This window comes from Guillardia theta (assembly GCF_000315625.1).
Source record: "Guillardia theta CCMP2712 unplaced genomic scaffold GUITHscaffold_54, whole genome shotgun sequence".
Taxonomy (NCBI): domain Eukaryota; class Cryptophyceae; order Pyrenomonadales; family Geminigeraceae; genus Guillardia; species Guillardia theta.
The window spans coordinates 24,882-36,746 of record NW_005434620.1 but is presented as its reverse complement, the minus strand read 5'-3'; the positions used below and the strand labels follow the sequence as shown (position 1 = coordinate 36,746).

General features: G+C 45.6%; 6 protein-coding genes across 6 annotated transcripts; 4 read left to right on the top strand and 2 right to left on the bottom strand.

Moving 5' to 3' along the window:
* Positions 1-490: 490 nt before the first annotated feature.
* On the top strand, positions 491-2,458 carry GUITHDRAFT_111714 (hypothetical protein; the record flags this gene model as incomplete). The annotated part of the gene is made up of 11 exons (XM_005829068.1): positions 491-901; positions 1,040-1,171; positions 1,217-1,273; positions 1,454-1,542; positions 1,592-1,655; positions 1,712-1,759; positions 1,805-1,948; positions 2,003-2,056; positions 2,098-2,212; positions 2,261-2,322; positions 2,384-2,458. The coding sequence occupies 11 exons, from the start codon at positions 491-493 to the stop codon at positions 2,456-2,458; spliced, it is 1,251 nt and encodes a 416-aa protein (XP_005829125.1).
* A 1,063-nt stretch (positions 2,459-3,521) lies between these two features.
* Positions 3,522-5,430, top strand: GUITHDRAFT_164178 (hypothetical protein; the record flags this gene model as incomplete). The annotated part of the gene is made up of 15 exons (XM_005829067.1): positions 3,522-3,538; positions 3,786-3,848; positions 3,892-3,975; positions 4,020-4,050; positions 4,104-4,172; positions 4,219-4,276; positions 4,323-4,378; positions 4,428-4,503; positions 4,599-4,674; positions 4,735-4,780; positions 4,886-4,942; positions 5,004-5,054; positions 5,110-5,174; positions 5,241-5,261; positions 5,308-5,430. 15 exons carry the CDS (start codon positions 3,522-3,524, stop codon positions 5,342-5,344), a joined length of 807 nt encoding a protein of 268 aa, XP_005829124.1. The 3' UTR covers positions 5,345-5,430.
* Positions 5,431-7,505: 2,075 nt separating this feature from the next.
* On the bottom strand, positions 7,506-7,925 carry GUITHDRAFT_74121 (hypothetical protein; the record flags this gene model as incomplete). The annotated part of the gene is made up of 1 exon (XM_005829066.1): positions 7,506-7,925. A coding segment is annotated over one exon (420 nt), but the record flags the coding sequence as incomplete, so codon positions are not given.
* Positions 7,926-8,450: 525 nt separating this feature from the next.
* GUITHDRAFT_111712 (hypothetical protein) lies at positions 8,451-9,619 on the top strand (the record flags this gene model as incomplete). Its single annotated transcript, XM_005829065.1, has 9 exons — positions 8,451-8,469; positions 8,537-8,628; positions 8,680-8,723; positions 8,769-8,808; positions 8,851-8,895; positions 8,942-8,980; positions 9,025-9,129; positions 9,462-9,544; positions 9,595-9,619. The coding sequence occupies 9 exons, from the start codon at positions 8,451-8,453 to the stop codon at positions 9,617-9,619; spliced, it is 492 nt and encodes a 163-aa protein (XP_005829122.1).
* An 876-nt stretch (positions 9,620-10,495) lies between these two features.
* Positions 10,496-10,948, bottom strand: GUITHDRAFT_153614 (hypothetical protein). Its single transcript, XM_005829064.1, has one exon. It carries the CDS (start codon positions 10,941-10,943, stop codon positions 10,677-10,679), a length of 267 nt encoding a protein of 88 aa, XP_005829121.1. The 5' UTR covers positions 10,944-10,948; the 3' UTR covers positions 10,496-10,676.
* A 223-nt stretch (positions 10,949-11,171) lies between these two features.
* On the top strand, positions 11,172-11,857 carry GUITHDRAFT_111710 (hypothetical protein; the record flags this gene model as incomplete). Its single annotated transcript, XM_005829063.1, has 4 exons — positions 11,172-11,252; positions 11,309-11,386; positions 11,435-11,620; positions 11,675-11,857. 4 exons carry the CDS (start codon positions 11,172-11,174, stop codon positions 11,855-11,857), a joined length of 528 nt encoding a protein of 175 aa, XP_005829120.1.
* Between the last annotated feature and the right edge of the window lie 8 nt (positions 11,858-11,865).

Here is an 11,865-nt window from a genome sequence, read left to right as displayed (position 1 = left end):
TAAAGAGAGTAACTGGTACAAATAAGTGTACCGCATATATATGTAATTTACTCAATTATCAGTACTGATCCAATATATAATTATTGTAATAGAGAGAGGGGCAGCGAGCTGTAGTCAAATTTTTTTCCACCGTCAGTCACTGCAGCTACTGCCATGCTTGTCAATGTACAAGGACCCTCTCTCGCAAGCCTAACGGTGGATGCTCTCTTCCTCAGATCCTTCTTCCTTGCTCTCCTATCTCCACTCCCGTCTTCTCCCACTCGTTCTTGTCTGCTATCCTTCTCCACATAGGCCTTTCCTCCCGGTCCGCTGCGTCTTTTCTTTTGCTGTCTTAGAGTCTACAGTACCACTTATGTTTGTTCAGATCGATATACAGGATGACGCTTCCGTCATGGATGTATGTAAGCAGATCATGCTATCCGGAGATGAGTCATTGCGCAAAGCTTTCGTCACAACTGATGGAGACGGGAGGCTTCTTTTCACTTCTACAATGGTTTTATATGCAATTATTTCAATTTTCCACAAGACTGACATTTATGATTTGAAGGTGTTGTGTACAGACGAGGACTTCTCCGACGTACTGAACAAGAGCTCTTCAATGGCAAGAAAAGTGAAAGGGCTTCTGTCAGAAAGTCAAACTCTTTTTGTGCGGGAAATTCAAGGAGTGAATGAAGAATTGGAAGAAATCGAGGGAAACTTATCAAGTGCAGGCTCACACTTGTTCAATCTAGTGACAATTGCTCTGATCGCCTTTCCAGGGTCATCAGTTCTTGCGACCTCTGGTATCCAGCTATCAAAGAAAGATGAGAGGATTCAAGAGCTGGAAACCAAGCTTCAATTTTACGAGGGGACCAGCATTGGTGGCGGTGCATTTCCTCGCTTACCTGTTTGTGAAATTCCGGTATAAGGCTGAGGGAAGATGAGCGATAGTAACAAATGAGGTTGAAAGATCGTTGGAGGACTGATTGATCGCTTCAATCGTCCAAGCATTTTATATGCAGAGACTCGCGAAAAAGAAACTCTTACGGAAAAGGTGCAGAAAAACAAATCTAATGGCTACAGGCGCTCAATCTCACTAGCAATATTCAAGGTCAATTTGTTGTCGAAGCAACTGGAAGACGAAAAGAAGCATAGTGCATTTCTTGCCAAGTCGCTTCAAAGAGAGCGAGACGTAAGGAAGGCCAACTTGTCATCCCTGCTTTGACGGATCTCCTAGATTCTTGCGTATGTGCGCGAAGAAGAACCATCAGCCTATGAAAGGGCTCTGGACGAGGTCGCATCAACGGATGAGAGGTGCAGTTGCAAACAACTATGCATAAACCATGTTGAACCTGTATTGCCAACAAAGAAATTTGTGCATGGATGACCCGGTAGAGAATTCGATTTGAACGAATTTCGCTTGTTGAAATTTCCCTTTGCCGGTTTGCAGAATATCTTAAACAAAAGACTGCAGAGCAAGCTGTCGGAGTTGGAGTCAGAACTGCAAGAGACTCGAAAAGAGATCGAAGAGTCAAGATTTCAGCTGCAAGTCACCCAGCAGAGGTGCAGGAAACGATGAAAAGGCTTTTGGGCTAAAGTTTGACTGTGGCAGAGTTTCTGAGCTCGAGACCGAGCTCGAAAAAGAGAGAGCTTCGTCTTCTGCAATTGCCAACGATGTACGTCTTGAGAGATACTTGCAGAGCTAAGTTGTGTCTGATTAATCGCATTTCAGATGAAGAGCATGACTGTTGTTGAACACGATTTTACTGAATTTTTTGTGGTAGAGTTTTCCTTAACACGACTAAAACTTCTAAAAGTCTTCCAGGAAAGAGAATTGAAAAATGAGGAGACTTTGGACTCTTTGGGAAAGGAAAATCGTACATTGAAGTCAAAGATCAAGGAGCTGGAGAAAGCTTTAGATAATAAGATTCAGCTTGAGAAATATCGGAGCGAGATCGAAATGAGACAAGTCAGTCGATTTCTTTTTGTAGATTAAGGTTGCGAAAGAGTCAACTTGGTTCAGGCAGAGTGCCTTCAACGGTTCGGCAAAGTTCAGGGTGAGATCCTGCAGTACAAGGTAAATCGCTGATTTAAAGAAGGGACTCTCACTCTAAACAGGTCTCACTCCAGAGCAAAGAGAATATCATTCGATCCTTGGAGATCGAAAAGGAGGCGCTCAGATTGCGCTATGCCCATACCCTTGACGTGGTAAAATCTGTCATTTCAGATGAAGGTGGTTCCTTACAAATGATCGGCCGTATTGATTGACTTTTCAGTGCAGATCTGTCTTCTGATCAATTGTCCTTCCTTCAAGAAGCTATGCATATGTATAACATGGAGAAGGTGTGAAACTTTGTCATTGAACTTATCTTTGTATCTTCGTGAATGATCTAGACCTTTCCAGGTTTTCCGGCGAGCGGAAGGCAAAACGATGTCAAACGTAGAGATATGCAAGAGCTGCGAAGACTCTATGTCTTAGTTGTCGCCTTATAGCTAAAGACTGAGCACGTAAAAGTGTCGCTGTCACTGAGTCACACCGTTACTGATGTCGTACTGAGTCAAAGTACGCCACGAGACCCACCGCGTCGGTCGCCAGCCCCCAAGCCCGCAAAAAGTTGCCAACTTACTGAGCCATCCGATCACACTGATCCCGGGCCTCGCCTCAGCAGAAAATTGTCCGCCCCGGCTCCGGAGTCACTGCCAGGCTGCGTACAACAATGATCGCACCCCGAGGGAGCCTGTTAGCGAAACTGTATTCCGGACTCCTGAGCGGCATGTACTACCGTCGGCACCAAGATGTGATGGATCGTATGCCAGCCGTGCCAGTCAGATAGCGCCGAGTTAACAAAAACTCTCCTGTAAACAAGACGACTGACGTGTTTTCAAGGCGCCGCGGCAATCATGTAGTACGAATGTAGTACGTGGGACGAAGAGGGGGCTTTCCTAGCCGTCTTGCTAAGGTCCTCTCATGTCTGGATGCGAAGTTGGGTTTCACATGGTGTGCTCTTTCAAGTTTTGTGTGCATTAAATTCGGTCTTGAGCAAAAACTGACTTGTTACAACTAAGGTCGATGTGATCTGCGTGACTTTGGACTAGACGGTACAAGTCTAACAAACTTGTATTCCGTCAAGATGCCGCTCAGGCTGAGGCTCCGAACTTCCCGGCGTTCCGAAGTTCGCCGGTCCGGCCGGGCCTCCGGACCGTTATCATATTTCTCGATTCATAACGGTCATAGCGGCAGCCCTAGAAAGCGCAAGAGGATGTAATGGCGACGGAGGGGGGGTTTGAGGTCGAAAGGGGGTGGGTAGTTTCTGAGGGCATGTCTGTGTAAGGGTTATTATAACATGCTACACTACTAGGACGAGGGGTGGGGTGATCCCATTGATGTTTGTTCATGGTCTCCCAGTAGTGGGTGGATGGGTATGTTTTACTTCCTTGGTGGGTAGGGTCATCCATATCGTCATTGTCCACCGGGTCTATCCATATGAAAATCCGGTGTTGGAGAGGGGTAGGGGTCTCACGAGCAGAGGAAGCTCCGCGACATGCTGCGTGTACCGAGGTCGGCGCCGTTCATTCTTCTTTCTCCTCGTCATGACCAGCCCTCCTTTTCCTTCGTCTTATCATCCTCCCTCCTCTTCTCCTTTTTGCGCTCCCCCTCTAAACAGTAGCTCATGTATGTTGTTTCTCGTTTGGATGCCCCCCACGCCCCTTCGATGTTCGTTCCTGCAACTCTTTTCTTTCGCACACCTTCTTCGCGTTCGTCTCAGCAGAAAATCGAAGCACTGAATATCCTTTGTACTCTACAGGATCTTTGGTAAGGTCGCTGTAGGCGCTACCGTTGGTGGTGCAGCCTACATTTTCACCAGCAGGTGGCCATAGGGGTTAGGCGATCTAGTCTAACTCTTTTGTTAGCACTGCGTATGCAAGTGACCAGTTGCATTCTGCGGCCTATCCATGGTCACACAGTGGCTTCATGGCGGCTTACGATGCTGCAAGGTATGTTGATTGTTTTTCAAATGTGTTTTCTAATGATTTGTTAGTATCCGTCGTGGACACCAGGTGTATCAGCAGGTTGTGTTAACTCAATGGACAAACGATGAATTATTTGTGATTTTTCTTTGAAGGTGTGTGCAGCTTGTCACGGGCTCAAAAGAATTGCCTATCGTAACTTGGTTGGAGTGTGCTATACAGAGGTATTGGGAGAGAGAGGGTTTTCCATACAATTGATCCAATGTGCAGGATGAAGCCAAAGAGATGGCTGCAGAGAAGGAATATACGGACGGTCCAGATGACACGGGTAGTTGCGAGCTTCTAAGCCTATGATTTTGAGTGTATATGTGCAGGAGCTTACTTTGAACGACCTGGGAAGCTCTCCGATTACATTCAGAGTCCGTACAAGGTGACCAAATTAGGTAAAGAGTACTTATCCAGAAGTGACTGTTGTCTAGAACGAGAATGAGGCGCGTTATGCCAACAACGGCGGCCTTCCTCCAGATCTTTCTCTCATCACCAAGGCGCGCCATGGTACGTTGAGGATTGATGCTTGATTTTCTCTGGACATTTTCGCTGAAACTGATTATATTTTATCCACTTTATTTAGTCTGATGATTATTTGGAAGGTGGGGCCGATTACATTTTCGCTTTGCTGACTGGATATCGTGACCCACCGGCTGGCGTGGTCATTGCGGAAGGACAGTGAGTTCAGCATAGGCGATTCTACTTTTCAAGAAATAATTCCCTGTCGTTGTTGCTCAGGCACTGGAATCCGTACTTCCCTGGCGGCAGAATTCAAATGCCACCGGTACACTCTGTTTCGCGTCTTGTTGTCTGTTTGTCGTCTCTTCCATGTTCACAATTCACGTCCTGCTGTTGAAGATAAGTGCTCGTTTTAACCCTTCATGTTTAGCCTATCTATGATGGCGGCGTAGAATATGAAGACGGGACAGAAGCAACTGCATCTCAGGTTTGCGCATTATTCGATTTTAAAATTTCCTAAGATGTTTACGGTTAACTAATATTTACAGATGGCTAAAGATGTGACCACCTTTCTTGCATGGGCAGCTGAACCAGAAGCTGTACGTCTTGAGGACGCTGCGATCTTGATTTCGAGTTGATTGATTGCAATCTTAGGACGAAAGGAAGAAGATGGGTCTCAAATTCATTGCAGGTTTGGCCTTGTGCGGCGCTGCAGCAGGGTAATTACGTCGGAATTGTGCTCTGACTTCGTCTAATCTTTGTTTTTTCGCTGATCTCTCGGGCAGCTGGTACAAGCGTTTCCTCTGGTATTATTCTTGGAATGTTTTCATGCAGCATGATGTTCTTTCACAGGTCAATTTACAAATCGAGACGAATCTCGTTCCATTAGCTAACGATGAATCTTTGCTGTTTTGTGGAGCCGTGGAGCCTGTCCGTTTAATGTGTTCAAGCATTAAAAGAGTACCAAACATGGTCAATCAAGCCTGAGATGCGTTATGCAGCTAACAATGTGTTGCACATACTCATATCTTCCAGCAGTGAAACATTTTGATCGATTTCACCAACTCACACGCTTCCGCCAACTCTGTTCCAAATTGAGGCTATCTAATCGGTTGCTTGACTGCTGCACAGCAATAGACTGGTACTCAAAATGCCGTTGATAAGATCTCACACCATCTCCATTCATGCCAACTCTTTACCATCACTCGATAATTTTGCCGTCCACTCTACAGTGTTATTATTCCGCTTTTCGCGATCTTCGCTTGTTGGATCGCAAAATCACTCTTGCTTGAGTCCTTGATCTATCAGCATCTGGCAAAGACATGTGGTCCAACGCAGTAGAAGACATGAGAGGAGCGATGGAAAGCTGCTTATTCCGAGAGGCTTCGCAGCACATGCTCACATAATCAAAGATAGAAGCAGAAAGTGAAATTTGAACAACGTCACAAGGAATTCCACGTATGACACTTTTATCGAGCCTTCAGTGGAGGTCGAGATCCATCAGACGGATACACGGTCGCTCCTGTAGTACTCCCATCTCGACCAGCGACTTGTGCATCTGATGGGATCGCCATGATCAGAGGCGAGAGGAGGTTCGAAGATGGGTCATCACAGGAAGAGAAAGAGATGAAGGGACCAGCGCACACATCCCGCATGTCGAAATTCTGGTGCGGGAATTCATGTGGGCCCGCCTCGTTTGTTTTTTGGTTCACATGCAGAAAGCAGGCAGGAGAAGAGGGGGACAGGGCTTTGCCTTGATGTTGCATTAGATCATCCATGAGTGAAATGTTTATGATCAAGATGAAGTCATATGAAGTTATCAACTCAGTCATGAGATTTTTCAGACGCTAATTCAATTTGTGAGCTAGTCTGCTAAATCTGGATCCTTGAAAATGGAGATTCTCGATGATTGTGACGCGGTTCTATGCAATGCTGAAGTACTCGAACTGGTGAAAAGCATTCAACTGGAAGCCTCAAAATCGGGCTTCCAAAGGCCAGAGGTGAATCAGAACAATATGAATCATGCACATTTTGAATCTTGCTGCAGGTAGCGGTGCTCACTACAAACCAAGTATTTTGTTCAATGATTTTGGATTTTCGTATAATTTCAAGATTTTCAGGTCATCCAGTATCTTGAAAGCTCAAATTCATGCAATGTCACTCCAAATGAAGTACAGCAGCTCTATGGGGAGCTTGCCAAGTTTCCACCGCTGGTGATTCTTCTGCATCAACCTGATCTCACTGATTGTGCCAAATACTTTGGGCATTTTCGAAAACAAGGATGGACAAGAGCCTTTGAAAAAGAAAGAACTTCTCAATATTGCAAATTTTCGACCGACAACTTTAGTTTCGCTATACTCTATCATCGATCATGTAATCGTCGTTCTACAGTGGGTAAAGCAGACGTTTGATCGCATGATTCATTGGCAGGCTGAAGCAAGATTCGGAGATGATAGGCTTGAACAGGTAGCATATCAATGATCCATTGTCTTTGAGTTTGGCTTACATGGAATCGAACCAGATGATTGCTCTCGTTGAAAAAATTCTTTCAGCGCCTCCAGAGGTGGAGTCTGAGGTTGATTGATTCAATTCGAACAGAGGGTAAACTACTACAGGAAATGGAACAAATGGAGGAGGAAGAGGCGTCTTGATGCAAAATATATGTTTTGATAATGTACACTTGTGCTCATTGAAATTCCTAGATAACTAGCACAGCACAAGTACACAGACGAACAACTCTCACTTGCAAGTGCGAGTTGTTCAAGAATCAAATCAGAATCAAAAGCAAAATCAATCCAGGAAAAGATGCCTGGGTGTCATTGCTCAAGTTACAATGCGTGCGGCGATACTTAAAAGAGGAGAGAGGGTGGCGTTGAAGGGATGATTGCGTTCTACCTCGCATGATACCTCACCACGATGCCATCATCGCACTCCGTTCAGGCTCCTGAACTGACAGACTGTGAGGGAGTATCACAGACTGTGAGGGAGTATCACAGACTGTGAGGGAGTATGACAGACTGTGAGGGAGTATCACAGACTGTGAGGGAGTATCACAGACTGTGAGGGAGTACGACAGACTGTGAGGGAGTATCACAGACTGTGAGGGAGTATGACAGACTGTGAGGGAGTATGACAGACTGTGAGGGAGTATGACAGACTGTGAGGGAGTACGACAGACTGTGAGGGAGTATCACAGACTGTGAGGGAGTATGACAGACTGTGAGGGAGTATGACAGACTGTGAGGGAGTATGACAGACTGTGAGGGAGTATGACAGACTGTGAGGGAGTATGACAGACTGTGAGGGAGTATGACAGACTGTGAGGGAGTATGACAGACTGTGAGGGAGTATGACAGACTGTGAGGGAGTATCACAGACTGTGAGGGAGTATCACAGACTGTGAGGGAGTATGACAGACTGTGAGGGAGTATCACAGACTGTGAGGGAGTATGACAGACTGTGAGGGAGTATCACAGACTGTGAGGGAGTATGACAGACTGTGAGGGAGTATGACAGACTGTGAGGGAGTATGACAGACTGTGAGGGAGTATCACAGACTGTGAGGGAGTATGACAAGTCACGGGAGTTGAGACTCGCAGCTGTCAGAGTTCAGTGTTTCGATTTTTTAAAACTCCCATTTTGACTTTCGTCGCAAAATGAAGCTTGCCTCAGCAGCAGATGAAAGGCAGCATACCCCGCTTTATTTTATTGTGAGAATGATGCAGGAAGAAAAGTGCGTCACATCTACAAACATGGAGCGTGGTCTGGAGCGTGGTTGAGTTGTGCCAGCATGGAGCGCGATGTCCAATGCAAGGAGCATGCTGTAATGATGGAAGGACGAGAGAGTGAGACATCGTGGGGCACAAGGGGCGTAGCGAGCGGAATATTTCAAGCTTCACGACAAATCCTTGCGAATCTCGCTGAATTACAATATCAGAGACTGTGCGCCCAAAGTAAGATTATTTGTTTCCTTTGATTGAAAGTCAACCTTTGCTATGACAGAATTCTATTACGGTAAAAGACCTAGATCTCTAGCAGGTTGTCAATGGTCAGGATGATGTCTTTCTGATACTCCTGGTAGCAAACGCCAGCTTGTTGAGCAGACGAGATTTGGAGCCCTACAGCGCGTCTTCCAAGTCTTTTCATTCTGTTGAAGCTGAAGAGCAAGATCAAGTGTTCATTCGTTGCTGAAACGTTTCTTTCAATTGACTGACCGTTTGGCAGAGGAATATGGAGGTTCTATTTGAGCAGGACAACATTTGTGCAAGGTTGTTCCTCTATCGCGTTATTCCTGGTTTAAAAAGCATATGCAGGGCGTGTGAAGACATCTATCATGATCAATTTTGTCAAAAAGTAGATACCATTAGTCTGACCTAGTTTTGAAATCTGTCACAGGTAACCGAGTATGCCAGTGCTGTGGTCAGTCCTACTGAAGGACAGGTAAATTGTCGTTCTTCTCTTCGTGGAGTTGATTGCTGGTTTGTAGGCCAGCATTGAGCCGAATTGGGCGATTCTTGAAATGAAGGTGACCTTGGGAATCGAATGAGTTGTTGTTCGAACGAGCTACAGGATCCACTTTCTAGAGAACAGGAGTCTGTCATACTGGTCACCTTCCGAGGAACATATTCCTGGATTGACGTCATGCACGATCTTGTTTGCTTGCCTGTGACACAGGTGAATGGATTCGTATGTCTGTGATCGTTTTAAGCCTGACAAAGTGGATTATCTGACCTTGAAAGCGGTTTTTGGCCCAATTCGCTGAATGTGCTTTTTAGAAACATGGAATTCCTGTACACTGTGGATTCAATGCCGCAATCTCAAAATGGTTTGTACCTATCTTTAACATTTGACAGCACGTGTATGCCTTAGCAATCTTTAATCTTCTGGAAAATTTATTCAGTTCTACTGCGATTTTTGAAAGTTTGCAAGCGTGCGCAAAATCAACCAATGTCAAAAGGAAATTCTACCATGAAATCAGAGTTTCTGAGTCTGAATGAGCATTTCAGAGTTGTATTTACTGGCCACTCCTACGGTGGTGGATGCGCAATGGTTTTAGCACTCAGAAGCTTGTTGGATACAGAATGGAGGGGTGAGCCTGCGTGGGATTCCAGCGCCAGACGTTTTGACTTGATCTTGCAGACATGTTGTGGAATTCCAGGATTGATTTACAAATTGTCGTTTTTGGTGCCCCGCTCGTATTTGGAGACCCTTGTACAGAAGGTAATATTTGAATATATTGTTGGTCTGTGCGGTCAACTATCGTAAATTATTCACAATCTTTCCGAACTTCTAACATGATTATCAGAGGGAATGAAGATCTTAGAAACGCTTTCAAATCGGCTCAGGTGCTACGTTCATCAGGTACCTTGGTGTTGCGCTTGCAACAAATGATGGTGCTTGTTTTAGTGTGATGTTGTGCCTCGATTGCTGGGTAGGCAGAGCTCTGCCCTTCTTCGGGTTAGTGTCAATCATCTAAGAAAACTGCTGGCCTGACCTCTTGTTGTAGTTGTTGTCAGAGAATCAATCTTGGACTCTCTCGCAGACAGAAAGTTCTTATTCGCAGCATGGTGAAGATCGTCGTAAAAAGTGGATTTCCATCGCCTCCAACCTGGCGGCAGGTGGACAGCAAAATGAAACTTATTTGTTTGTTCTCAATTTCTGCAGGAATTGTGGATGCTTACAAACCTCATGGCAAATTCCTGTAAGTCTCTGCGATCAACGGGGAAAAGGGTGATAGGCGAGGGGTTTCTCAGATTTGTTTTCTCACATGCGGCTACGAACCCTCAGCATTTTGTAATCGAGGCTGCGGTGAGTTGGTCTCATCAATGTTGTCGAAGTTACGAAGCTTGGAGCAGGACGATCATTTGGATTTCATGATGGATATTCCCAAAAGCTTCTTTTGGTTTCTTGCATACATGATTAAGGTTCTTTGATTCCTATCATGTTGCAATGATCAATCGGGTGTCAGGATCATTCGACGGAACATTATCGTCAAAAAGTTACAAGGTAATGTCTTTGAATTACTTAGGAAAGAGTAACTGAGATGCAGAGGTACTTCATTCCGCAAGCTTAAATCATAAAATTGCAAGAGGCTGTCTCGATCGGATCTGATTATAAACTTTTGAGATAAAAACTGAGATGTTTTCTTCCCGGATCTTAGTCACATTGCATGACGAAAGAACAAATCAGCTTATGAGAATCGCTTTTTCGTGCCGACACCATCATCCGTTGCTGTCCATGGAAGCGATAACCTTTGGTTGGTTCGGGTTGTTTTCAAGCAGCCAATGTGCGAGCCACCTGACAGGGTCAGAAGGCTTTTCCTTGCAGAGCTCCACGAGCCCTTGCTTCAAACAGCTTTCCATAACTCTCTTGGCAACTTCCACGTTCCCCTGACTTGGCTGGTTGCTCAAGTCATGCTCATCAGGCTTCATGTTTGCTGCTGTGCTGCCTGAAGCTTCTGTCTGTTCCTCAGTTGGGTGCTCGGTCATAAGAGATGTAGCCAAGGCTGTTGTGTTGTTCAAGCGCCAGTAGAGTGTTGGATGGGAGGGGGACAACGGAAACGTTGGTTCATGACGAGGTCTGCCTCAGGCTGAGAAATTAGAAAGGCAGCAATGAGGTCATAGATAATTTTGATCAAGTGCAAAAATCACAAGGAGTGTCGAAGGGCCATGGCGAGGAGAGCGAGAGGTAGCGGGGTGGAGCTGATGCTCGTGACTATGGCGATCGTCGCGGGTTGCCTTGTATTCTCGAGAAACAAAAGCAATCGCACAGTCTTGCAAGGAAACCTCGCGGATAAGGTCAGTGACTATGACCCAAAGGATGTGAGACTGGTTGGACGATAACAACTTGCCAGGTGACAGCGAAGTTCCTCACACAATTCCAACAATCTAAACTGAAGCAAGATCTGGAAACTGAGAGAACAGCTGCAAAGGTCGCATTCTCTCATCATCAACTTTTCCTGAGTTGTTTGTTTCCGCAGGTTTTCTCCAGATTCGGTGGATCCTTCCATGATGGAGTTGGGACAAACACTTGGAAAGGAACGCCATGGGCCAAGTATGATGACAAAGATACCCGCACAGAGAGCTTGAAGTACACATCTGGTGATAAACACCTGGCTAAGCTGAGAGCTCGGAGGGGGACCACGATGATGCTTCACCAAGAGAAGGTGCGTCACTCTGGTACAGGCCGAGGCATATCGAGTTATTGATGTGATGACCAGGGAAATGGCTTCAACATTCCCGCAGCACAAGCTCTACAATCGTTGCATGAAAGCAATTTAGCACGTGGGTGGAAGGATGTTGACATTACAACGGAGAGTATGAAGCAGCTGTATCGATCGATAGACAAGCAGCTGGAGCCTTTAGCAGAGGCTTATCCTCATCTACGAGCCATCAGGCATTAAGATGAACA

What these genes read in the sequence shown, in the direction of transcription:
- GUITHDRAFT_153614 (XM_005829064.1), bottom strand. Translation starts at nt 10,943, where the DNA reads ATGACCGAGCACCCAACTGAGGAACAGACAGAAGCTTCAGGCAGCACA.